Source organism: Dendrobates tinctorius, unplaced genomic scaffold (assembly GCF_039654945.1).
Source record: "Dendrobates tinctorius isolate UK_male_01 unplaced genomic scaffold, ASM3965494v1 ptg000128l, whole genome shotgun sequence".
Taxonomy (NCBI): domain Eukaryota; kingdom Metazoa; phylum Chordata; class Amphibia; order Anura; family Dendrobatidae; genus Dendrobates; species Dendrobates tinctorius.
In genome coordinates, this window is record NW_027361796.1 from 3,486,343 (window position 1) to 3,513,902 (window position 27,560).

General features: G+C 43.7%; 1 protein-coding gene across 1 annotated transcript in view; it reads right to left on the reverse strand.

Moving 5' to 3' along the window:
• The window catches only part of GLIS3 (GLIS family zinc finger 3), a 607,612-nt gene that overhangs the window by 547,621 nt on the left and 32,431 nt on the right, over positions 1-27,560 (reverse strand). The window contains exon 2 of the mRNA XM_073542616.1: positions 7,987-8,447. Within this exon, the coding sequence (XP_073398717.1) occupies positions 7,987-8,353 (367 nt within the window). The 5' untranslated portion in view covers positions 8,354-8,447. The remainder of the gene's footprint in view (positions 1-7,986; positions 8,448-27,560) is intronic.

Below are 27,560 nucleotides of genomic sequence, written 5' to 3' on the forward strand. Positions count from 1 at the left end.
ATAGGGATAAGGAGCCATGCATACAAGGATGGAGATAAGGAGCCATGCAGACAAGGATGGGAATAAGGAGCCATGCAGACAAGAATGGGGATAAGGAGCCATGCAGACAAGAATGGGAATAAGGAGCCATGCAGACAAGGACAGAGATAAGGAGCCATGCAGACAAGGATGGGAATAAGGAGCCATGCAGACAAGGATGGGAATAAGGAGCTATGCACACAAGGATGGGAATAAGGAGCCATGCAGACAAGGATGGGAATAAGGAGCCATGCAGACAAGGATGGGGATAAGGAGCCGTGCAAACTAGGATAGGAATAAGGAGCCATGCAGACAAGGATGGGAATAAGGAGCCATGCAAACTAAGATAGGAATAAGGAGCCATGCAGACAAGGATGGGAATATGGAGCCATGCAGACAAGGATGGGAATAAGGAGCCATGCAGACAAGGATGGGAATAAGGAGCCATGCAGACAAGGAAGGGAATAAGGAGCCGTGCAAACTAGGATAGGAATAAGGAGCTGTGCAAACTAGGATAGGAATAAGGAGCCGTGCAGACAAGGATGGGGATTAAGAGCCATGCAGACAAGGATGGGAACAAGGAGCCATGCAGACAAGGATGGGAATAAGGAGTCATGCAGACAAGGATGGGAATAAGGAGTCATGCATACAAGGATAGGGATAAGGAGCCGTGCAAACTAGGATAGGAATAAGGAGCCATACAGACAAGGATGGGAATAAGGAGCCGTGCAAACTAGGATAGGTATAAGGACCCATGCAGACAAGGATGGGAATAAGGAGCCATAAAGACAAGGATGGGAATAAGGAGTCATGCATACAAGGATAGGGATAAGGAGCCGTGCAAACTAGGATAGGAATAAGGAGCCATGCAGACAAGGATGGGAATAAGGAGCCATGCAGACAGGGATCGGAATATGGAGCCATGCAGACAAGCATGGGAATAAGGAGCCGTGCAAACTAGGATATGAATAGGGAGCCGTGCAGACAAGGATGGGGATTAAGAGCCATGCAGACAAGGATGGGAATAAGGAGACATGCAAACAAGGATGGGAATAAGGAGTCATGCATACAAGGATAGGGATAAGGAGTTGTGCAAACTAGGATAGGAATAAGGAGCCATGCAGACAAGGATGGGAATAAGGAGCCATGCAAACTAGGATAGGAATAAGGAGCGATGCAGACAAGGATGGGAATAAGGAGCCATGCAGACAAGGATAGGAATAAGGAACCATGCAGACAAGGATGGGAATAAGGAGCCATGCAGACCAGGACAGGGATTAGTGGACATTGCATACCAGTTTTATACTCGAGTCAATACGTTTTCCCAGTTTTTCTTGGCAAAATTAGGTGCCTCGGCTTATACTTGGGTCGGCTTATACACAAGTATATTTGGTAATTTTACTTTTCATTCTCAAAACATATAGGTGATACTAGCTGTACACTGGGGGATCCAAATCTGTATAGACTTTGTATAATTAATTGTTACCAGGTAACAAGCATTGACGGGCTCTGCATCCTGAAACCCATTGCATAGTTATAATATTAACTGGAAATATTTTCTGCTAAGCCAGTGCACAGATTAATTATTAGTTAATATATACTAAAGAAAATGCCTTGTGGTTACACGAGTCGTTTCCTCCTGCTTTAGCCAATGAAGTACGAGGGTCACCATAGTAACCGGCCTGTTTACAATGAAGTGCCTTTGTCTCTGGATTACGGAGCAATGATGTCATTTTGCCTAATTATATGTTATCCAGTCAACAAACGCTACAAGCTAAAAAGAATAATAATAACACGAAAATACCATAAAAGCAGAACACTGTCAATATTGGACAAACACCAAGACCAAAGGCATGCTTTACATTTGTAAGGAATTGACATGGAAAACAATTAAACACAAATTAGAACAATCAAATGCCCATGTGTTTGGTGTGGAGCTTGTTTTACACCCATATTGTTCTTGTTTGTTCTTCTATTTCCCTGTTATTTAAGTTGAGCATTTCAGGTTATTATTGGTGAAAGAAGCAACATCATTCCATATTACTGCACAAATAAAGTAAAATTTCTGATCTCCAGAAATGTCCCTGAAGACCCTTTCCCACCATCCTGGAGTATAATCTTGGGGTACTTTAACTGTCTGTTTTGTTCTGGTGGACAGAAATATAAAATGCATTTTTGTTGTCAGTGCAGTTTGAAAAGCTGGAGAAGGACTATAGGGAGAGATGAGACAAGTCTTGCACCACTCCTGGCCCACTTCTCACTACACCACTCTAGTTGATTGACAAATCTCTCCTATCTGTATACATCGGCACAGACCTGTCAATCAAAAAGAGCTGTGCCGGGAGAAGCTTTTCCAACTATGTTTTTTCTCAAACGGCAGGAGCATTTCAGGGAAATACATATCTGGCTACAGTTATGTGGACAGGCTCAGGTTTCATGCTGTGCATGGCTTGAGCAACAAGAACTGACAGGTTCCCTTTAAAGAGAACCTGTCACTTGCCATAAATATGACATTACATGGAGTGAATGCCACTATTCTGCTGAACCTGACAATATTTCTTTTTTTTACTCCTGAACTTCTTTGTTCCTGAGATATGGTCGGTCTGGTCCTATTTTCCCTGTATGAAATCTAGTCTGTTTAGTTAAGTGTGCTTGATCTTCACCTCTTCTCTATAGGAGACATCTGGATGACCACGCCCATTTGGCTAAAAAAGACGAGACTTTTAAACAGGAGAGAGAAAGCAATATCTCAGGAATGGAGAGGTGCAGAAACAGAAAAATGAAAAATGACAGATTCAGGAGAACAGTTACATCATGACGAAATAAATATTCCCATATTCATGGCAAAAGTCAGTTATCCTTTAATGAGCACCTTGTACACCATGCAATAGTTGACAATGCTCCTTACTATATTAGGTTCTGTTTACATCTATACTGGAGGCTGTGAATAACGTACAGTCAGAGATTCTGATTATAACAAGATATCATTTCCTGGTCTTCTTGCTGCCGTTTTGATAAAATCACTGTTTTATCGGTTGCACAGCTACCAGTTCTCAGAATGCTTAGCTCTGTATAACCCCACCCACAGCACTGATTGACAGATTTTTGTGCACACTGTGCATAGGCAGAAAACTGTCATTGGTGGGGGTGGGGTTATACAGAGCTCATTAATGTTATTGACTACCTGGCAGCAGGTGTACTAGTCCTCTATGGATAACTTCCTGCTGCTAAAACAGTGATTTTACCAAAACTACAACAAGCAGCCCAGCAAATGATTTATCGCTGAAATCAGGGTCTCTGTCTCTATGTTATGCTCTTCTCAGATTGGTGACAAAAACCTGATGACAGATTTTCTTTTAATGTATGATGAAAACATCTTTCAACTGCAGATTTTCTTTTTTTGCTTTACCAATTGAAATGATTTGTGTGACCTCCAAACATGACACCGCACCTTTCTCATTAGCAGGGACATGGTATAATGTATGCACATTCTGCCGATCTGCCTTACTGGACAGGACTTGTATTATTAAGTTATGCCTTTCTATTATGCCTCGGGTATTTTCACTAAAACGTTAGACAAGACAAGAAATACCGCTCCTTCACCATTTCTTTCTCTATGTAAAAGATGAGTGACTTGAAGTTTCCAGAATTTTTCCAAAATTCTTCCCCGGTGGGATTATCTTGGCCATGAAGTACACATTGGCTGCTTGACTTATTTCCTAAGGCATTTTTACATTTCTAGCTTTGCTGTTGTATTTGATAAAAGAGCAAAACAATCTGGGCTCCATCAAATCCTGATGTCTGAATGTTTCTTCAGAGTTTACAATTGCTTTACTCTGTGCAGCTCATTGTTTATGACACAGCCATCTAGGTTATGCAAACTGAAGAGGTTATGAGGCATAACTTATTTTATTCAATTGTTCTAATAAACTTTAACAAATACTTCATTACATAGTTCTATAAATCTTTAGCGAATATCAATTTGCTAAACTTTCTAATATAGCTTATTAGACAACACTATTTACCTACAAATATAGGGTTAATATCGTTATAAAGGTGCTCGGCCACAGTACTGAAAGTGCGGCTCCGGGGAGCCACCAGAAGAGCCGATGCACAGCATCAATGCACTGCTGAGCCAGATGTCAGTCACAGTACCAGGGCTGCTCTCAGGGCTGGGAGGGCTGAATGAAGCCAAGCCGGCTGAACTGTGTGACTTAAAAATGTATTCCCATCTCTAGGATCCAATCCCAATATGTAATCTTAATATTAGCAAATACCTCCAATTAGCAATGTAGTGTAGTTCTTCTGATTTGCTATGTTGCTTATCCCATGTGCAGTGCATTGCAATAGCTTAGGTATCCATAGTTACGACCACTAACAACTACCACTGTCACTATATGAATGGTTGTAACCATGGATACCGAAGCTACTGCAATGCCTGCACATGGGGTAATCGACATAGCAAATCAGAAGAACTATGCTAAATTTCTAATTGGAGATATTTGCTTCAATTATTATTACATCTACTACATATTGGGATAGGATCTTGGAGATGAGAATACCCCTTTAAAGCTTGCGGCTCCCTAGAGAAATACATTTCATTTTCTCCCAGGTACTGTACTTTCAGTACAGTAGCCAAGCACTTTCATAATGCTATTAACCTGCAGATTAACCCTGTCTCTGCAAGTTGATAGCATTATCTGACCTGACAGGTTCCTTTTACCAATTTTATCTTTTTTACCATTAAGCAGCTTTACGGTGCCCTTTTGCTTCCTGAACTCTGTAAATGTAAAAGGGAATCTTTTCACATTGGCAAGCATTGTTAGGTTAATATATATATATATATTATAGGGTGTATTTGCAGGCTAATAGCATTAGGAAGATGCCCTGATGCCAAACTGGAAAAATTAACTTCACTCCTTCTGGGTGCCGCCCATATTCATTTATATAGGCACTGTGGACTGGCTACAGTCATAGTTTCCAGTATTTTCAGTCAAAGTTCAGAAGTCTTCTTACAGCTAATTATAGTACCAACCATCCAGCCATTACTTCTGCTAAATGCTAGTCACATTTGTCCTCCCTTGTCTCCAACATGAGAATTAGTGGGAAAAATGGAATGGAATATTGAATATATGGCAAATCGCTCAACTCAGTCACAGCAGGATGATGGGACCTCTAACAGCGACACCATCATTTTGAGTCAGTGTTTTTTTCTCTAACAATCTCTAACAAGGATGCATTTGTATTTTTTTATTTTATTTTAAAGAACATGAAAAGTCTGTGAGTGTACTGATTTATTAAATCGGCTGGCATGCCTTTGCATACTTATTTTTTTCCCATATATAAAAGTGTAGTTTAATAAATAGAGGGACTCAATAGACTATATGTGCCACTCTCTGCCTCAAGTAAAGGCCCCGTCACACTAAACGATGTCCCAGTGATCCCACCAACGATCCGACATGATGGGATCGCTGGGACATCGTTAGGCTGATCGATGGTGAGCTGTCACATAGACAGCCCCAGCGATCAGGATCAGCGACGCTGGTTTCTAATGTAAACGTCGGGTATCCAGGAGCCGCGCGACTCCTGGATACCCGCTGTTTACCTTGGAAACCAGCATACACGCTGGTTTCCAAGGTAAACATTGGGTATCTAGGAGCAGCGCGACTCATGGATACCTGACGTTTACCTTGGAAACCAGCGTGTACGCCGGTTTCAAAGGTAAACAGCGGGTATTCAGGAGCCGCGGCTCCTGGATACCTGACGTTTACATTAGCAACCAGCGTCCAGTGTCGCTGATCGCTGGTCTCTCGCTGCCACACGCAGCGATGCATGCTGGGCAGCGGGAGACCAGCGATGGAAAAACGGCCCAGGCCGCTCGAGCACAATCAGCGATAACCGGCAGGGGGGCCGGTCGCTGATCCCCGTTACACACAGCAATCTCACTGGCGAGATCGCTGATGTGACACAAAATCAGCGATCTCGCTAGCGAGATCGCTTAGTGTGACGGGGCCTTAAGTCTGTAAGTCTGTCTGTTGACACATACCTCTGAAATAACTGAACTAATTATCGTTCCTCCATCTTGCATATCTTACCTACCTGATCTATCTATCACAATAAATGAAAATAAACTTTCCCCTGTCCCGGAAACCCGCTGCCTCGGAGTAACGCTTGACTCTGCCCTGTCCTTCAAACTGCACATCCAAGCCATCACCACCTCCTGTCGCCTCCAGCTCAAAAATATTTCCAGAATCCGTCCTTTCCTCAACCCTCACTCTACCAAAATGCTTGTGCATGCCCTAATCATCTCCCGCCTTGACTACTGCAACATCCTCCTCTGTGGCCTACCTTCTAACACTCTCACACCCCTTCATTCCGTCCTTAACTCTGCTGCCCAACTAATTCATCTCTCTCGTCACTAAACTCCTGCTTCTCCTCTATGCAAATCTCTTCACTGGCTCCCAATTTCCCAGCGTATCCAGTTTAAACTACTAACACTGACTTACAAAGCCATCCATAACCTTTCTCCTCCATATATTTCTGAACTAATCTCTCAATAGCTTCCCTCACATAATCTCTGGTCCTCCCAAGACCTCCTTCTCTGCTCCACGCTTATTTGCTCCTCACCCAATCGCCTCAAAGATTTCTCTCGAATATCCCCTATCCTTTGGAATTCTGTTCCCACATTTGGATCCTTCAGACGGAACCTGAAAGCCCCTTTTTTTAAAGCCTGCAATGAACACGCAGCCAACTAAACACCATCGGAGCTACTGCAACCCCCCACCTACTGTCTCCTTAACCACCATCCTGTAGAAAGTAAGCTCGCAATGGCTGGGTCATCTTCCCTCTGTACCGGTCTGTCATTGTTAGTTTGTTTGTATTTTGATGTAACCCTTTCTCATGTACAGCACCATGGAATCAATGGTGCTAAATAAATAAATAATAATAACAAAAAATGAGATATGAACAGAGGGCTAAACAGTAATCCTACAAGGAGAAGGAGGAGGAAACTCAGATGTATCTCTCCGTCAGTGTCTGTGTTCGAGATCATAAAATTGTTGCAGAATGCACAGCTCAGACATCACACCAGGGAAAGCCCACCAACGCCATAAAATTCTTACAAATAAAAAGAATATGAACATTTACATGAAAGGAAAGATAAAAGACCTAAACATGTAACACATAACATTTCTGACTAAACTAAATTCAATACATATTTATCATCTATTGATATGTGTAAAAAATGGTCTCCTTAGCATATCGCCACTAAGATTGAGTTAAAACTAAATTCTATAAGTGCCACTGTTCCCTTCATTTAATCATTGCTCACTGTTCCCTTTATTTATTGTCCACTCAATTCAAGCTACTGAGAAGATATAAAACTAATTTCTCTTTTCTTCCTAAAATGTATAAAAAAAAAACAGAGATCAAAACTGTAATTTGCCCATGTCTACAAAAGATTCTCCACTTGTAGCCACAAAAATGTTTGGGAAAGGGAGAAAAATAATGAAACTATGTACAATTAAATAAAAATAATAACTATAATTTTAAAGAATAATTTTGGTTATAGCTGGAATACCAATCTTTACCAACCACATTTTCACAATGCAATTCTAGTCGGCCCATTTACTTCCCGTAGGAATCCATATATGTTTCAATGAAAGATATTTTGGTGATTACAAACCCATATCACTGATATGCAACTAACAACTCATTATTGATAGATTTATGCAGAAAACGACTTGATGATACATGACAATATTTGGCTGCCTGTGATTCTTCCTGAAGATGGAGCAGAGGCACTGAAGTTCAATACTACACTACAAGAGAATAAAACATCCACACTCCTCGATTCATCAAAGACAGTAAAATGAATGATGACTAGATACGTTTCTGTACTGTGCAATAAGTTCCAGCAAAACCCCGCTAATTTACTGAAACAGACATCACACAATGAAGGCTACTAACCTTTCACACAGTTTGCGGGAAAGGGAGAACCAAATTCCTGTGGCTTTGGCTTGAATGAAGAGGAAGGTTGCAGGTTAGGTGGTTGTGGTACTTGGAATATAGGTTTCCCATTTGTTATAACTTGTCTCCTTGGACTTAAAACCGGTAAGTGGATTGTGTTCTCACTGCTCTGAGGGGCTACTCCACCTCCAAGAGGCATCTTTAAGTATAGGTTCCCATTTGCAGGACTCGGTGTGGCGCTATTAGAAGACGGACATGGAGTTCCTGTATGCACTCTAATTGGAGGAATCTGCTGTCCGCTAATCATCCCAGGTCCCTGTGGGGTGCCAGTTGCTCTATGGTTCATATTGCAAGTCCTTCCATTCATTGTGCTTGAGCTCAGATTCTAATTTTTCTGATCTCGGAGAGACTTCCAAATCATTGCAGTATTTCTCCTTGGCATTGAATATACAAAAAAATATCTGGAGAGAAAAAAAGAAACAGAAAACATTAGCATATTTTTTCCAAATACACAGATATTCCAGAAGGCCCCCTTAGGATTATGAAAGGTTCAGTTTTCTGCCCTAGTCCTACAACCAAGTACTGGCCAAGGAAAATAGACTTATTGTTTTCCCCAGTGGAGGCAGTAGCCCACCAGCACTTTGTTAGTTCTGCCCTGAAGAACTTTAGGTAACTTCCTCTTTAAAGGGAATATATCACCAGATTTCACAATACAAATTGCTTAGATCTCTTAAACCTGAGGAAGCTGGAATACTTTCTTTAATAATTGAAGTCAAAATTGCTACATAATTCTGATTACAAACTAAGCATTTTAGGAGTCCAGCTAAAGAGAGAGATCATGAGTCCACATGTCTGCTTTCCCAGGCAGACTGTGGCAGATGAATTGAGCAGTATGAGATCCTAGCAGCAGCAACAGCGAGGAGGGACACGGATGAGCTGTCAATCAGGCTAGGTAGGTGAAGACTGAAAGGGTTCTCCACTATTAGGACAACCTCTTCTTAAATTTTATATTTTTCATTGTAAAATATAAATACTATATACTCACCTACCGTACCGGTGCCACTCCAGTGATATCGACAATGTGTCTCCTGAGGTTCTCGTTACATTGTCAGGCCATTTGAGCCCTGCAGACAATCAGTGGTTCTAAAAGGGCTGCTGCACTCTCACTTCCTTTACACGTCCAAGGTTCATGTCTCCGGACACCTGACATGATGTCTCTGGAATGACGCTGATACGGGAGGGGAGTATATGGTGATTTTATTTTACATTGGGGAATATATTATTTAAGAAGGGGTTCTTCAAGAGTAGTGGACAATCCCTTTAAGTTTAAACTTTTACAGTAGTTTTACCACCATTCTGACTCAGATTTTCATCAGTTTTAAAAGCTCTTTATAATAATGTATGTTCTTTGTATTTTGAAATTAGGTGACAGAGCTACTTTAGTGAAACTACTGTCAACTGTATGTCTTGGAAATGTAACAATTGTTAAGAAAGGTAATGCAAAAACATCTAAGGATTACTCAGTAACTTATCTCTCCAGCTACGTTCCATGGAAATGTTCTTCGTATGGCATGCAGTAATTGAGCACTTCACTATACCTACACTGCACACATCACTGAAGTACTACAATATAAACAGTAGGTACAGCATACAATAAAAAAAAATTATAGTATATAAACACCCTTTGAAAACGGAAACAATTTCATTAAACAAGGAATGTAAGACTTCTGGAAAAACATGCCATGCATAGCTTTCCTTTCCTAGCTGACTCTTATTGACTTGTTGCCTTACAATGCCTACAATCTTACCTATCACAAGTAATTTATGAAATGCCAATTATATGCATGGCTTTCTAATCACCTAAATTGTGTGCCACATTTTACGCAGATAAGAATAAAAATAATAAATCAAGTTTACGACAAACTCAAAGGGGCACATTTATAGCATGGAATGTCTGGTATCAGGGTACGTCCCTGGAATTTTGTACAACTAAGTATTGTGAAACATACTTGTCAAAGTGTCCATAACTCCGATGGAGAAAACCAAATGTCATAAGGTTGCTGTACATTGCAAGCCATGTTCCCTTCTACACTCACAAATGTAAAGTTGTACTTTAACCAGGGACTCACTAAAGGAAGCAGAACATGTATTTGACTATTTCTGCCTGACTCTACATTTCAGTATAATTGCCACTGCCACCATCGGGTCCAGGGATCAGATGATTATCAAGAGACTAGACCGAGGTGGCAGGTGTCACTTGTCTGGGCTGTATTTCCCGGCAACTGAGGCTTGTTTGGAAACCACAGTTAAAAGGAAATGCAAAATATAAAAAAAAAAAATCAATGGAACAATGAAATACCCTAATAATTTTTCTGAACTTTAGGTTAACACATATTAATAATAAAGGAGGAAGTACAAAAAATCAAAATCAAAACAACCACCTCCCTTGACAATCAAATGTAAAGTCCAACTCGTAACTCTACCTAGTATCATGCAATATATCAAAATAATCTGTGGACAATTATTTTTTTTTTTATTAAAATATAATAAAAGGCCATGAATAAATAATGGTTCATGTTTCGCAAAAAAATATAAAAAAAAAAGTTTAAAAAAATGTTATGGCTATTTGATGAGTACAAGTGAAAATCATAAAAATTATTCTAATGAAAAGCCCCAAAACAGTGCGACAATTAAGTGTTAAGTGATTAGATCTAAGTCATTATGGGCCTAAAGAATAGATAAAACAATTATAATAATCAATAATAACAATGCCTATATTATTTTGTGTTTGTGTGATCTTTGCTTAGTGTTACTGTACTGATCTGATTTTCTACACTGCAGTAATTGTTTTTTAGAAACAGAAAAACATAATTTAAGCACCAATAGCTTATAATGGAAAAAGTAACAATAGTTAGAAAAATCATGTACAAACACCCACCCAGGAGAGATCACATCGTTTCGCTGAGGCTTTCTCAGATTTTCACCTACTGATCATTTTCTTTTTTTATGGCTCGTAAGGTAACCATCTTTTGCAATGCTGGTTGATACATATGTGAATGTGTAGTGGTTTATCCAACATAGCTACTTAGCCCTTTACTATTATATTATACGCCACAAGCACACATCATAAGTTTTATCTATGTCTGCCATTTGATTGAAGACTGTGAAAAATGAGGATGAATGAACTCATGGAGATCAACATCCAACACTGCGGAGACACCATCACGTTTCTCAACCCAGTGATTCTAGAGCAATGCCCCCATCCCTTATGGGAAATATGCAAAAACATGCAAAACACAAGCCGCGGAGACACCATCACGTTTCTCAACGCAAGCAATGACTAGCCAGGTCTTTCCCCGGGAAGGAACAACCACAGGAAGGGCAGTCTCCAATGAAGGAAACCACCTATGCCAAAACATGGTATCCATCCACAGACAGCTGTTTCAGGGTATTGCCCCTCATCAGTGTGTAGTAGGAAACTGGCTAGTAGGAGCAATGCCTAGTAAAAGACTGTGAAAAATGAGGATGAATGAACTCATGGAGATCAACATCCTACACTGCGGAGACACCATCACGTTTCTCAACGCAGTGATTCTAGAGCAATGCCCCCATCCCTTATGGGAAATATGCAAAAACAAGCAAAACACAAGCCGCGGAGACACCATCACATGTTTCTCAACGCAAGCAATGACTAGCCAGGTCTTTCCCCGGGTTGTTCCTTCCCGGGGAAAGACCTGGCTAGTCATTGCTTGTGTTGAGAAACATGTGATGGTGTCTCCGCGGCTTTTGCTTTGCATGCTTTTGCATATTCCCCATAAGGGATGGGGGCATTGCTCTAGAATCACTGTGTTGAGAAACATGTGATGGTGTCTCCGCTGTTAGGAATCTGGGTCCTTCTATGCCTATGCAGCAACCCAGATTCTCACATTTATCTCCAGAGGCTAAGTCCTTTTACTCAGCTTCTGAGCATGCTCACGGGACGAGCTCTCATTGGCGTTCAGGAGTCAGGTGCTCAGGTCCTGCTCCTGATTTCATTGGTTCTGCTCTGGGCTCTGGAGATTTCCGGAAGGTCCCGTACGCTATAAAAAGTGCGCATGGCTGTTCCGCCATGCGCTAGTATTTTCATACTGCTGCTGTGTGTATGGTGATGGATGCTTGGACTGGTGACTGACTCATTAAGAAACCCCTTCCCTCTGATAATACGTCTGTGAGAGTGTGTGGGATTCAGTCTCTAGCAGCGCCAGCGCCAGCGCGCTCAATCCTCACCTGTTGAAGCAGCCTGCGCCCTACATTGCGCCAGCGTCTTTGCAGCGCTTTTCCAGCGGCTCTGTTCCTGCCGCACTGCAGTTGCAGCCCAGTGTGCGTTCGCGGTTGCAACGCCACTGCGTCAGACGTTTATCGGTAGGTCTAGACAGAGTCAGGCCTGTCACTCTTGGCGACTCCTGTGACCCTATACCACGTCTGTCACGCTGAGCTTCTGTGAAGTTAAAACAGACTCAGCGTTTTTGTATATGTGTTTTGCTTGCAGCTCTGTGTGTGAAACAGACTGCTTCAGCGTTACTTTACATATGTTTATGCTTGCAGCTCTGTGAGTACAACAGAGCTTGCTTTTGTGCACCAGGTGCAGTTTAACCCTGTGCACATTACCGTCCTTGTGCTGTGCCTCTTTAGCAGTGGTTTCTACATCTGCTGCACGGTGTACCCCGGGCGGCGAACGCGCTTTATTTATATTTTTATTTAGCGCGTTCCGCCGACCATAACATCCGCAGTGTTGGATGTTGATCTCCATGAGTTCATTCATCCTCATTTTTCACAGCCTTTTACTAGGCATTGCTCCTACTAGCCAGTTTCCTACTCCACACAGATGAGGGGCAATACCCCGAAACAGCTGTCTGTGGATGGATACCATGTTTTGGCATAGGTGGTTTCCTTCATTGGAGACTGTCCTTCCCGTGGTTGTTCCTTCCCGGGGAAAGACCTGGCTAGTCATTGCTTGCGTTGAGAAACATGTGATGGTGTCTCCGCGGCTTGTGTTTTACATGTTTTTGCCATTTGATTGAAAACCTGAAGACTTTATCCACCCATGTAAAGGTATTTCCATATGCCTGATAATCCATTGGTCTCATTTTGTCGTGATTGTGATTTTATCTTTTACACAACAAACTTTCTGTTAGGAGTCATATTTCTGCCTCTCCTTTGCTGAAATCTAGATCCTCACATTCTGCAGTCTCCTGCTCCTCATCTGCTGTAGAGGAGACTGCAGAGGAGATTGCCTTGCGGCAACTCTCTCCAGAGGCTAAGTCCTCTACTCCTGCGTCTGAGCATGCTCATGGGACGAACTCCTATTGGAGTTCGGGAGTCAGGTGTTCAGGTCCTGTGTCGGATCCCATTGGCTCCTCTTGGAGACCTGGAGATTTACGGAAGGTCACGTTTGCTATAAAAAGTGCGCATGGCTGTTCCGCCATGCGCTATTATAGACATACTGCTGCTGTATGTTTGTTGATGGATGCATGGACTGGTGAATGACTCATTGGAAACCCCTACCCTCTGAGACTACGTCTGTGAGAGTGCCTGAGTTATTGCCAGTATCAGCGCCAGCGCGCTATTGCTCCATCGCCTCAGCAGCCTAGCGTCAGCATTGCGCCTGCTAGTTAGCAGTGTCGTTGCAGTGGCTCCGTTCTTGCCACGCTGCAGTTGCAGCCCTGCGTGCATTCGCGGTTGCGACGCTCTACACCCGGTCTTTGTCGGTAGGTCTAGACGGAGTAAGTACCGCCATCTAGTGCTACTCCTGTGACCAAATACCGCGGGTGCAGCGCTGTAGTTCTGTGTCCTAAACAGACTCAGCGTTTTTGTGCTTGTGTTTTGTTTCTGTGACTCTGTGAGTTCAACAGAGTCTGAGCAGTGCACTTTGGGTGCCGTTAACCCCTGTGCACATTACCGCCAGATTGCTCTGCCGTCACCTAGCAGCAGTTATTACATCTTCTGCACGGTGGACCCCGAGTGGCGAAGGTACTTTATTTATATTTTTATTTAGTGCCTTCCGCCACTCCTAACACTTTCCTTGAGTTTTTACTTTTTGCTTGACATTGTTCCATTTTTTTCAATGCTATGATATTGCAATTGCCTTGTAGGATTTAAACAACTTTCCATCATTATTTCATAATTGTGTTGAGCCAAAAAATCTTTTAATTTGAACGGAAAACAAAATTTATTTAGTCGCCTTAAATAAATAATAATTATGGCTTAAATGCATTAAAGGTGTTTTTTATGTTTCAGCTGCGATTGATGATTGACATAAATATGCAGCCATTTAAACATAAGAGGAAAAAAACATCTGTATCTGACATCAGCCTGTCAAATCGTGTTTATGTACGGCTCCAAAAGAAATAGGAAATCACTGGTTTTAACAACTGAGCTAAACAATTCCCTAAATTTGCAGTACCAAAAGGCAATTTAAAAATACACAATTTTCCAAAGTTCATTAGTATTATTTTACTCCATATTTTTAAACATTTACTGACATTTATGGATCAGTTTTGTTTCATAATGGGCTGAAGAATGTGTTTTAACTACACAAATAATATGTACATAGCCGATGATCATTTGATCTGACTGTCCTGTTCCTAGGATTCCATTCATTCATGGATTCTATACATTTTTTCTTTCATGGATTGAACACGTACTCATTAAAGTCTATGGTGCGATTAATCCGTCATATTTTTTGTGGAGTAAAAATACATGTACGTTTTTTGACGGGTGTCACAGATCGAAATTACCCATACGAGTCTATGGATCTGAGAAAGTCACAGGCAGCACATGGATTGCATCAGTGTGCTGCTCATAATTAATATTTAAATGAACAGAGATTTGCAATTTATTTATTCAATAGTAATTACACATACATATGAAAATCACTGATGAAACACTGATAGTAAAAACAGACTCCCTGACCAAACACATTCGGACTCTTTTTTTATACGCGAAAAATTACTGAATAAGGCCTTAGACGTTATTTTGTCTTAACAGAAATCTCCCTCACAGCCCTGCGTTGAACAGAGTGGAGAGAAGCATGGCACTTCTGGACGCAGAGGTGCACAAGTAGGATCCCAATCCATTAATAAACTTACAATAGATATTTGGCATTTATATAATGCGTTCAAACAGGAATATTTTATTGAATGTGGAATATCCAGAAAAGAAAAAGGTCAATACAAGACCTTCATCAGTCTAAAAATAAAAAGATAAAAAAATAAATTAAATATACACTATTAAGAAACCAGAATGGAATGTCATATGTATACATCATAAAGAGAAAATCCAACCTAATATCATGTAAAAAAAAATTATAACAGAAAGCCAACCATAAAAAAAGGTAAAAATGAAAAAAAAAATGTGTAACCATGTATGTTGAGCCATTCTTGGTTTTGGCTTAGGCCTCTTTCACACATCAGGTTTTCGCCGTCAGGCGCGATCCGGCGCTTTTGACAAAAAACGGATCCGGCGAAATGCAATGCCGGATCCGGTTTCCCCCCCCATTGACTTGCATTAGAGCCGGATCGAGCCGGATGGCCATGCGTTTCATCCGATTTTCGCTGGATCCGGCAATGTGACACGATCCGGCGTCTGGAAAAAACGGCTACTGTAACGTTTTTTGTCTCCGGCGAAAAAGCCGGACACGCCGGATCCGGCGTGTCCGGCTTTTTCATACAATGAAAGCCTATGAGCGCCGCAATGCGCCTGATCCGGCGACAGCCGGATCCGGCTGCCGGATCCGGTTTCTTTGGTCTGAGCATGCTCAGTAGCTCTGCCCACAAGACATATATAAAAGCAAGACAGTGGGACCCTCAGCCACACCCAACATGCCACCCAAGCCAAGAACCAGGAGCAGGAGAAGGCAGCAGACATCTGCAGCAGCACCAGCACCACCCCAAATGGAGCAGCATGCTGAACAACGGGAGGGGAGTCCAGCAGCAGATGAGAGACGGTAATTATCAAATCCCCCATTCCTCCAAACTAGGGCTATGGAATATCAAGATATTCATTGGCCCTTTGTTTCTCTTTATTCAACAGCCGCCCAATAGATGCAGCAGCAGCAGCAGCAATGGCAGCAGCAGAAACACCACCCACAGCCATGGAGTCTGGCCATGAGGAAGACAGCACATCTTCTTCTGGGAGACCTCCCTCGCATCGTCAGCGTTTGACGGTAAGTTTTTATTTCCAAAATCCATCATCTCTGTAATATATGTCTATTCATTGCCTTTTATTTCAAAACAGGAATCACAAGATGAAGAGGAGCTCCCAGAAGAAGAAGGAAGGGGTGGACAGACACTTGGAGTGGGCTCACAATTTGTAAGTTTTTTGCATCAAACGCAGAAACACAACATCACACTACACACAACACATAGAAAACAATGTTCTGCAGACCACACACAGCAAACAAATGCCTACATCCAAAGACATAACATTTTTTGTTTTCTTCTCTAGTCTTCCCAATCTGGTGCTCGGCCAAGAGGTCCTCGCAGTGCCTCCCAGGGTCGTCGGCGACAGCAACGCGGCGGTCACCAGCGTGTAAGTATAAATATTTTTGCTTTGTTTTTTTTGCACTTTTTATTTCATTTCTTTTGTGGAGGCTAATTATGTTATTTTTGTCTTTTTCTTTAACAGCCTTCACAGCGTGCTCCCGACTCTGACGGTGAGGATGGAGGGATTGATGTGGACCGCCTCATTGATCTCGTCAGAGAAAGGGAGCCGCTCTGGAATATGGCTGACCGCCGCCACGCTGACCTGATCGTTACCCGACGACTCTGGGAGGAAATCTGTTCGCTCCTTGTGGACCGCTGGGAGGACCTCGAAGCTCGGGCCCAGATTAAAGAGCGTAAGTATATACAGTACCGGTTGCTTGATTTAAACCAGTGTTTCCCGAACTCCAGTCCTCGTGGTCCCCACGGATCATGTGTTCAGGATTTCTATTTACTTTGGAAATCCTGAAAACATGACCCCTGGGGACCATGAGGACTGGAGTTTGGGAAACACTGATGTTGTATACTAACCACTTTGTCCTTTCTCGTTTCAGGGGAGAGAATTGTGAAGCGGTGGCGGTCTGTGAGGGATCGTTTCAAGAAGGAGTTCAATAAAGAGATGCGGGCCCCGAGTGGATCTGGAGGACGCAGGAGCAAGTACAAGTACGCACGAGCCCTGTCGTTCCTCCGGGAGACAATGCTCACCAGAAGGTAAATATTACACACCACATGTGACAAAAAAATGTTTAGATGTAACTTTTTTTTTTTCAGCCAGGGCCATACCATGTCACTATTTTAATTGTTTTTTTTTCTCTTTATTCCACAGCATGGTGAGCAGCACTCGGGAGCCTGCACGATTGGACCCTTCTGAGGTGATCCCTGAGGAGACCGGCACCGAGGGACACTTCGACCTCCCCGGTACATCTGCACCTTCCCAGCCTTCCCACACATTCGACCCATCTGTCCCATCCACCAGCACAGGAGCATCATGGCCGCCTACATTACATGAAGCTGCTGGTGAGGAGATCGCTTTCCCTTTACCCCACCCTTCTGCCCCTGCCACCTCTAGTACACCTGCGGGTACTGGGCGGCAGCGGCAGAGGGGTCAGGAAAAGAGTTATGCGCCAGAGTTCTTGCATCTGAATGCATCTTTCCAGAACTGTCTAAAAGTCTTGTCAGAGCAAATCTCCGCAGGCTTTCAGCAGATCAACTCCAGCATTCTGGAGGTGAAGACACATCTGCAAACCATGCATTCAGAAGCAAGATCTTCGCCAAACCACACCTTTTTCAGGTCTGTTGTGGAGCGCATGGCAACACTATCTCCTACCCAGCAGATGCATGTAATGCATTCGTGCCACGGTGCTCTACAGCAGGTTACCTCCCAACCTCCACCTCCCACCACTGTAGTTCCTCCACCTGCACCCCCTCCAGCCACTTTCCATCCTCCCCCTCCTATTACATCTGCACCCCCTCCAGCCACTTTCCATCCTCCCCCTCCTATTACATCTGCACCCCCTCCAGCCACTTTCCATCCTCCCCCTCCTATTACATACCAGCAACCTCCCCAGTACCAGCAACCTCCCCAGTACCAGACATCTCCCCACTTCCAGCAACCTGCCCCGTATCAAACTCCTTCCCCGTACCAAACTCCTTCCCCGTACCAAACTCCTTCCCCATACAACTTTCCATCAACATCATCTGCTCCTACAGTCCCTGCCCAACCCTCCACTCCACCGCCCACCACCTCTTCTGCCTCCCACATGTCCACCCATTCTGTAGCTTTTTCTACACCATCACCTCTAACTGTTCCTTCCCCACCACGATCCCAGTCCTCTCTCCACACTCCCATTGTCGAAGTGTCCAGCAGCCCCTCCAGCAGTATTTCCACCCCACACTACACAGATTTATGATGTGTTTTGTAATAAAAATGCCCAGTTGGTTTCAAACTATTAAAAAAAATTTTTTAACTTTAAAAAACAGTTTACAAAAAAAAAATATTTTAAATAAAAGTTAAATTATTGTTTACACTGGTTGTCTGTCATTTCTTTCTGCGGCGAAATATGTTTAAAAAAAAGGTTAAATACAGGGTATTTAAAAGGTAAAAAGGTATTCAAAACCAGGTATATAACTGTGGGTAAATTTTAGCTTTTTGCCACAGTTGTGTTCCTGGTTGTGTTTGAAGCAAAGTATTTCACCTAAAAAGTTGTGTTTATTGTTGGTGATTTCCTAACAATGTACACAACTTTTGTTAAAAGGTGAAATACTTTGCATAAAACACAACCAGGTACACACCTGTGGCCTAAAGCTAAAAATAGAGACCATGACAAGATAGCCAACTTTGGTTGGCAAAGGTATATACTGTTGGTACAGAAGATACACAAGTTTGGTTAGGGCACAAATCTTTCACACTCTGTCATCCTGCCAGTGTACTCTGCCTTGAGGTGACATAAAGTATAGTGCAAAATTGTCCCTCATTACTGAAACCGTCACAGAACTTCTAGTGGTAATGTCATGGTAATCTTGCAAGGTGGTTTCTTCAGAGGTGTCCTCAATGGAAATGGGTTCCTTGCAGATAACAAAATTGTGGAGTACCACGCAAGCTTTGATCACCTCGTCAACAGTTTCTGTCTTGAGGTTGATCGCAGTCAATAGGACCCGCCATTTGGCTGTCAGAATACCAAAGGTACATTCAACCATTCTTCTTGCTCTTGTGAGGCGGTAATTAAAAATGCGTTTTGGTCTTGTCAATCCTCTGCTAGAGTACGGTTTCAAAAGGTGTTCTGACAGCTGGAAGGCTTCATCCCCTACACAGACAAATGGCATAGGTGGACCAGATGTTTGCGGCAGCGGTCTAGGTGGTGGGAACTGGAAGGTGTTTCCATACAGTTTACGCCCCATGGCAGACAGTTTGAAAACTTGAGAGTCATTGGAGTGGCCATAGGCCCCAATATCAACAGCAATAAATTTGTATTCCGCGTCAGCGATGGCCATGAGGACAATTGAAAAATATTTCTTGTAATTGAAATATTCCGATCCCGATCCGGCTGGCTTTACAATGCGGATATGTTTCCCGTCCACAGCGCCCAAGCAGTTGGGAAACTGACATATCTGTTGAAACTTGTCAGCAATTTCAATCCACCTCTCTGTTGTGGGCTCTGGTAAAAACTCTTCAGCTAAGGAGTCCCACAGTGCACGGCATGTGTACTTCACTATTCCTGATATGGTGGAAATCCCGAGTCTGTACTGGAAATGCAGTGACGAAAGGGATTCTCCAGTTGCAAGAAATCTGTGGGGAATTAAAAAACAATCAATTAGTTTAAAATCACAGCATTACATACCAAAACTCAGCTATAACACTTGGAGATACAAACTACCACCAACAAGATTGCAGTGAAAGTGTGCTCTGATGCGATCACATCCAATAAATGTGGCTTACCTTAAAGTCACCATCAGACGCTCTGCGGGTGAAACAGAGAAGCGGCAATAGGTGTCCGCTTTTCTTATGAGGTGTGCAATGCGCTCCACCAAGTAATCAAAATTCTCCATTTTCATCCGCACATATCCAAAAAATTTATCCGGGTTTCGTCGCAGGTCCATGCAGAGTGTAGAATAGACCCCACGTCATTCTCTTGGCTGTGATGGGGTGGATCCACAAACGTCGTCTACGATGCCTGATGCGCTGCTGTCTCGCTCTCTCCTTCTCCAGAACAATCACCCTCAAACGATTCGCCTCCGCTATAAAATCCGCCAAATTCTTCAAAATATTTCCAATCACAACATCCATCTTCGCCAGTAACTTGCTCTTCTCTCCAACCTGCACTTTCTCCTCGACAACCTGTCAAAGAAGGGCTGTAGGAACACTCTATATATAGTTTTCCAGTAGCCAATCCCGTTCGGAAGGCCACAAGGGTCAATTTTAAAAACCGGATCCCGCGTAATCCGTCGAAAAACGGATGAACCGGATGAGACGGATCCGGTTTTGTCTGTCAAGAACAAGACGGATCCGGCAGAAAACCGGATCCGGAACATCAGGTTTTACAAAACATTTGCCGGATCCGGCGTTCCGGCACGATGCCGGATCGCGCCTGACGCCGAAAACCTGATGTGTGAAAGTAGCCTTACAAATACCGATGTGTGAAAAAAGTAGCCTAATTAGTCACACACTTTGATATTCAATTAGGGTATGCAGAGGATCAGGGGACCATGAACCCTCATTTATCTGCCATACTTCAAATTAAATTTAAGGCTTGGGAGTCTCTTTAACCACTTAAGTTTAAAGGCCCTTTTCATTTAGCGATGCACCAGCGATCCCGACAATGATACGACCCGGTCAGGATCGCTGGTGCATCGCTAAATGGTCGCTAGTGAGCTGCCAAACAGGCAGATCTCACAGCGATGCAGCAACGATCCAACGATCGTTACTTACCTTTCAGATGTGGCGATCCTGACGTCCTCCCATCCGCGTCCATGCGTCGCTCGTCGGCGCCAGCAGGAAGCCCAGCAGGAAGCGCCTGACGAGAAATGGAGCTGCGTGATCAACGACAAACAGCGGGGGAGCTGGTCGGAGGTGAGCTGTGTCACCAAATTGGTGATGCTTTAGTGATATTGCTAGCGATATCGCTATGTGTAAAACCCCCTTAAGATCCAGCTCATTTAGGGTATTTAACACTGTATTCATTGTGGTATTCCAAACAGCCATAACGTTTAAGTTTCAAGATTATATGTAAATTATAGTTTGTTTAGCTTTTGCTATGTAGGCCCCATGCCATCACATTTAGATAAGTATAAAAGTTCCCTATGGGTAGAGATGGGCAAACCCGAACAGTAAAGTTCAGCGTCCGTACCGATCACCTACTGTTAGGGCACGGACACCAAACACGGACTTCATCAGGAAGTCCGTGTTACTGTTCGGGTTCGGCTGCCCGAACACCGGGTGTTTGTCGCGCTGTCATGTGCATGGCAGTGCGGCAAACACCGCTTCTGATCAGTGGTGAAATCACCCCTGCCGGTCAGAGAGTCGCAGTTCCCACATTGTCAAAAGACAGTAAGAGTGCTCAGCTGTGATCAGAGGTATAAACTTTACCTCCAGTCACTGGTGTCAGCGGATGGGACTACTGATCCCATCATCCGACACCTGCTACCGCTAATTACAGTGAGAGCAGGAGCGGCTGATGGGAGTATTCATTAGCTGCTCCTGCGCTGTAAATAAATTAAAAGATGACATGGGTTCCTCTTATTTTTGCTAACCAGCAGGACAAAACTCACAGCTGGAGGATGCAACCCTCAGCTGTCAGCTTCAGCAAGGCTAGATATCAAGAATAGAGGGGTCCCCATGCTGTTTTTTTAATTGTTTAAATAAATAATTTTAAAAAAATGGCATGGGGTCCCCCACTTTTGACAACCAGCCTTGCTAAACAGACAGCTGGTGGCATTCACAGGCTGGTAAGGGGCCATGGATATTGCCCTCCAGTGTTGTGAGTTCATTTTCCCCTCCGTCACTGAGGCCTGGTGAACTCCCTATTCTAGTGAAGGAAGGTAGTGAGCCTGATTATCAGACACCTGGGACTAATGAAGACGATTGGCTGAGTGGAGTCACTGACTGGATTTAAGGCAGCCTACGCCCTTTCTGCCCTGCGGGTGATTTCTCTGTGGACTCTTGGACACCAGTCTGATTCCTGCTCTCTTAAAGCTAAGTTTTCTGTTTTGCCTTTTGCATCTAAGATTTGTTTTTGTTTTTCTTGCTTTTTGGATTCTGCCACTCCCTGCTGGAGTGTGCAGTGTTCCTTGAGCTCTGTTTTCTGAAAGTACCTGAGCGCTGATTTAGTTTTTGAAGCTTAGTTGCTTCAGGGCCATTTTTATATCAGCTTGTTGGCTTTTGTCTCTGATAGGGTTTTGGCAGATTGCAGACAGCAGCCTTCCTATCCGTTCCTATCTAGGTAGTTTTTGGGCCCCGTCTTTGCTCAGCCTGTCTTTCTGTCTGTGTAAGTGTTTTCATCTTGCTTCACCGTCATTATATGTGGGGGGCTGCCTATTGCTTTGTGGTCTGCTCTGGGGCAGTTAGATTTCCCCTTTCCTTCTTTAGGCCTATGTATCTCTCCGGCTGTGATCGAGGGGTCTAGGTCATCGTAGGAACCCCCCACGGCTACTGCTAGTTGTGTTGATAGGTTCAGGGGTCTGCAATCTGATAGTTGCCAACTTCTCTGGTTTTCAGGACTTAGCTAGCATTTCTGTTTTTGCCTCCTACGGTGACTCAATCATAACAGAATCACCCGCCCAACCGCAGATCCTGGGGTACTCAATAGCAGGAAAGAAAAAAAAAAAAGTGTATATTCTTTCCTCTATATCTCTGAGGCCGTAGGGGGAATTTTTTTTTTTCTCTCAATGGAGATAAAGCAAGTGTCTGATCTTGTGGAGCAGCTCGCTGCTGAAGTGCGAGGAATTTCCGCCTATCTTGCTCGTTCACATGCTGTTGAACCAAAGATCCCCACACCTGATGTATTTTTTGGGGATCGATCTAAATTTTTGTGTTTCAAAAATATTTGTAAATTATTTTTTGCTTTGAAGCCTAACTCGTCAGGGAGCCCCGCGAAGCAGGTTAAAATTGTCATCTCTTTGCTGAGCGGCGATCCCCAGGATTGGGCGTTTTCTTTGAAACCAGATGACCCTATTCTGACTAATGTGAACGCATTTTTTCAAGCCTTGGGGTTGCTGTACGACGAACCTAATGCTATTGATCAGGCTGAAAAGACCCTGTTAGCATTGAACCAGGGTCGAGAATCTGCAGAGTTGTACTGTCAAAAGTTCCGAAAGTGGGCGGTCCTTACTACCTGGAATGATAGTTCCTTGGCTGCTCTCTTTCGGAAGGGTTTGTCAGAAGCCGTAAAAGATACTATGGTGGGATTTCCTGTTCCGTCTGGTCTGGACGATTCTATGTCTTTAGCCATTCAGGTTGATCGGCGTTTACGTGAACGCAGGATTACACGAGAGGTGTTGCCACCAGTTGAACAGACGTCTGAACCTATGCAATGTGATAGAGTTTTGTCTAAGACGCAACGTCAGGAATTCAGAAGGCGTAATAAGCTGTGTTTTTTCTGTGGAGATGCCTCACATGTTATTTCTATTTGTCCTAAACGTGAGAAACGCTTTGCACACACGTTTTCTGTTGGTGGGGTTCAGCCTAAGTTTCTTTTGGCGATTACTCTGATCTGTTCCCTGTCCACATTTTCCGCCAAGGCTTTTGTGGATTCGGGAGCAGCGCTAAACCTAATGGACTTGGATTTTGCTAAACGTTGTGGATTTCCGTTGACACCTCTGCAGACGCCTATCCCTTTGATGGGGATTGATGCTACCCCTCTGGCTAAAAATAAACCTCAGTTTTGGACCAAGTTGGTCATGCGGGTTACCCCAGACCACCAAGAAAATTGCAGATTTTTGGTGTTGCATGGTCTGCATGATGCCGTTGTTCTGGGGTTTCCCTGGTTGCAGATTCATAATCCAGTTTTGGATTGGAAGTCTGTGTCTGTGGTGAGTTGGGGTTGCCGGTGTACCTTTAGTGAGGCTCCGTTTTTTTCCACCTCTCCTCAGTCGCATGAGGTTCCTGACTATTTGGCGGACTACTATGATGTATTTAGTGAGAATGAGTCTGCGTCCTTGCCTCCTCATAGGAGTTATGACTGTGCAATTGAACTAAACCCGGGGTGTAAATTTCCTAAGGGTCGGCTCCTCAATTTATCTGTACCCGAACACGAGGCTATGCGGTCCTATATTAAGGAGGCGTTGGAGAAGGGTCATATTAGACCATCCTCTTCACCCTTAGGTGCCGGTTTTTTTTTTGAGGCCAAGAAGGATGGTTCTTTAAGGCCTTGTATTGATTATCGTGCCCTCAATAAAATTACTATTAAATATCAGTATCCGTTACCCCTGATTTCGGATCTATTCTCTAGAGTCAGAGGTGCTTGCTGGTTTACCAAGCTTGACCTCAGGGGGGCGTATAATCTTATCCGCATTAAGCAGGGGGATGAATGGAAGACGGCGTTTAATACTCCGGAGGGACATTTTGAGTATCTGGTGATGCCTTTTGGGCTCACTAATGCCCCTTCTGTCTTCCAGTGCTTCATGAACGATATTTTCCGAGACTTTGTCGATAAATTTTTGATTATCTATCTGGATGATATTTTGATCTTCTCCAAGGATTGCGATTCTCATGTGGAACATGTTCGGACTGTGTTCCGGATCTTGAGAGAGAATTCTCTGTATGTCAAAGGATCAAAATGCCTTTTTGGAGTACAGAGAATTTCTTTTTTGGGATTTATTTTGTCTCCGTCAACTTTTGAAATGGACCCGGCCAAGGTACAGGCCATTTATGATTGGGTTCAGCCCACTTCTTTGAAGGCCCTCCAGAAGTTTTTGGGTTTTGCTAATTTTTATCGGAAATTTATAGCAAAATTTTCTAGTATTGCCAAACCATTGACTGACCTGAACAGGAAGGGTGCGGATGTGTTGAATTGGTCTCCGGAGGCGGTTGCTTCCTTTCAGGAGCTGAAGCGTAGATTTACCTCCGCCCCGGTTCTGCGGCAACCTGATGTCTCACTCCCGTTCCAGGTAGAGGTGGATGCTTCTGAGATTGGTGCAGGAGCGGTGTTGTCCCAAAAGGATCCGGTAACATCTAAAATGAACCCCTGTCCTTTCTTTTCCCGTAAGTTCTCTTCATCTGAACGTAACTATGATGTGGGGAATCGGGAACTGTTGGCCATGAAATGGGCATTTGAGGAGTGGAGACATTGGTTGGAGGGAGCCAAACATCAAGTTGTGGTCCTCACTGACCACAAAAATTTGATTTACCTAGAGTCGGCTAAACGCTTGAACCCTAGACAGGCTAGGAGGGCCTTGTTTTTTACACGTTTTGATTTTGTGGTCTCTTTCCTTCCTGGAACTAAGAATGTCAAGGCAGACGCCCTCTCTAGGAGTTTCTTTGCTGATTCTCCTGTGGTGACCAAGCCTGCCACCATCTTAGGCGAAGGGGTAGTTCTTTCTGCCATCTCGCCAGATTTGAGACTTGGGCTGCAAGAGTTCCAGGAGGACAAACCTGAGCGTTGCCCCAGTGGAAAGTTGTATGTTCCTGACCAGTGGAAGAAGAGTGATGTCTGAAGTTCATTGCTCTGCATTGGCTGGTCATCCAGGTATTTTTGGTACTAGAGATCGGGTGAGTCGCTCTTTTTGGTGGCCCACCTTGTCTCATGATGTCAGGAATTTTGTGCAGTCCTGTGGGACTTGCTCCCGGTCTAAATCATGTTCTCGCTCTAGTGGGTTGTTGATGCCTTTGCCGGTCCCAAGGAGGCCATGGACCCATATTTCAATGGATTTCATCTCTGATATGCCGGTCTGTCAAAGACTGACTGTTATTTGGGTGATTTGTGATAGGTTCTCTAAGATGGTTCATCTTGTACCACTCCCTAAGTTGCCATCTTCCTCTGAGTTGGTGCCTCTGTTTTTGCAACAGGTGGTTCGCGTGCACGGGATTCCTGAGAACATTGTATCTGACAGAGGAGTTCAATTTGTGTCTAAATTTTGGAGGACGTTCTGTTCCAAGTTGGGAATTCAGTTGTCCTTCTCTGCTTTTCACCCTCAGACCAATGGGCAGACAGAGAGAACAAACCAGACCTTGGAGTCGTATTTGAGATGTTTTATTTCCGCTGATCAGGATGATTGGGTTTCATTTTTGCCCTTGGCCGAATTTGCTTTAAATAATAGAGCTAGTTCTGCCACTTTGATGTCACCTTTTTTTGCAACTTTGGTTTTCACCCTCGAATTTCTTCAGGGCAGGTGGAGCCTTCTGCCTGCCCAGGTGTTGACACTGTGGTGGAGAGAATGCACCAGATCTGGGACCAAGTGGTGGATAAGTTATCTCTCTCCCAGGAAAAGGCCCAGCGGTTTTCCAATCGACATAGGACCATTGGTCCCCAGTTTAAGATTGGTGATATGGTGTGGTTATCATTAAAAAAATATTGCTATGAAGGTGGCTTCTCCTAAGTTTAAGCCTAGATTTATTGGACCTTACAAGATTTTGGAGATTATTAATCCGGTCTCTTTTCGTTTGGCTCTTCCTGTCACATTTAAGATCCATAATGTGTTCCATAAGTCCTTGTTGAAGAGGTTTGTTGAGCCAGTTGTGCCTGAGGTGGCACCTCCGGACCCTGTATTGGTTGAAGGTAACTTGGAATATGAGGTAGAGAAAATTCTGGATTCCCGTCTGGCTAGACGGAGACTCCAGTATTTGGTTAAGTGGAAGGGTTATGGTCGGAGGATAATTCCTGGGTCTCTGCCTCTGATATTCATGCCAAAAGATTGGTGTGTACCTTTCATCGGGCTCATCCTGATCGCCCTGGTAGCGTTGTTGAGGGTTCGGTGACCCCTCCTCAAGGGGGGGGTACTGTTGTGAGTTCATTTTCCCCTCCGTCACTGAGGCCCGGTGAACTCCCTATTCTAGTGAAGGAAGGTAGTGAGCCTGATTATCAGACACCTGGGACTAATGAAGACGATTGGCTGAGTGGAGTCACTGACTGGATTTAAGGCAGCCTACGCCCTTTCTGCCCTGCGGGTGATTTCTCTGTGGACTCTTGGACACCAGTCTGATTCCTGCTCTCCTAAAGCTAAGTTTTCTGTTTTGCCTTTTGCATCTAAGATTTGTTTTTGTTTTTCTTGCTTTTTGGATTCTGCCACTCCCTGCTGGAGTGTGCAGTGTTCCTTGAGCTCTGTTTTCTGAAAGTACCTGAGCGCTGATTTAGTTTTTGAAGCTTAGTTGCTTCAGGGCCATTTTTATATCAACTTGTTGGCTTTTGTCTCTGATAGGGTTTTGGCAGATTGCAGACAGCAGCCTTCCTATCCGTTCCTATCTAGGTAGTTTTTGGGCCCCGTCTTTGCTCAGCCTGTCTTTCTGTCTGTGTAAGTGTTTTCTTCTTGCTTCACCATCATTATATGTGGGGGGCTGCCTATTGCTTTGGGGTCTGCTCTGGGGCAGCTTAGATTTCCCCTTTCTTTCTTTAGGCCTATTTAATT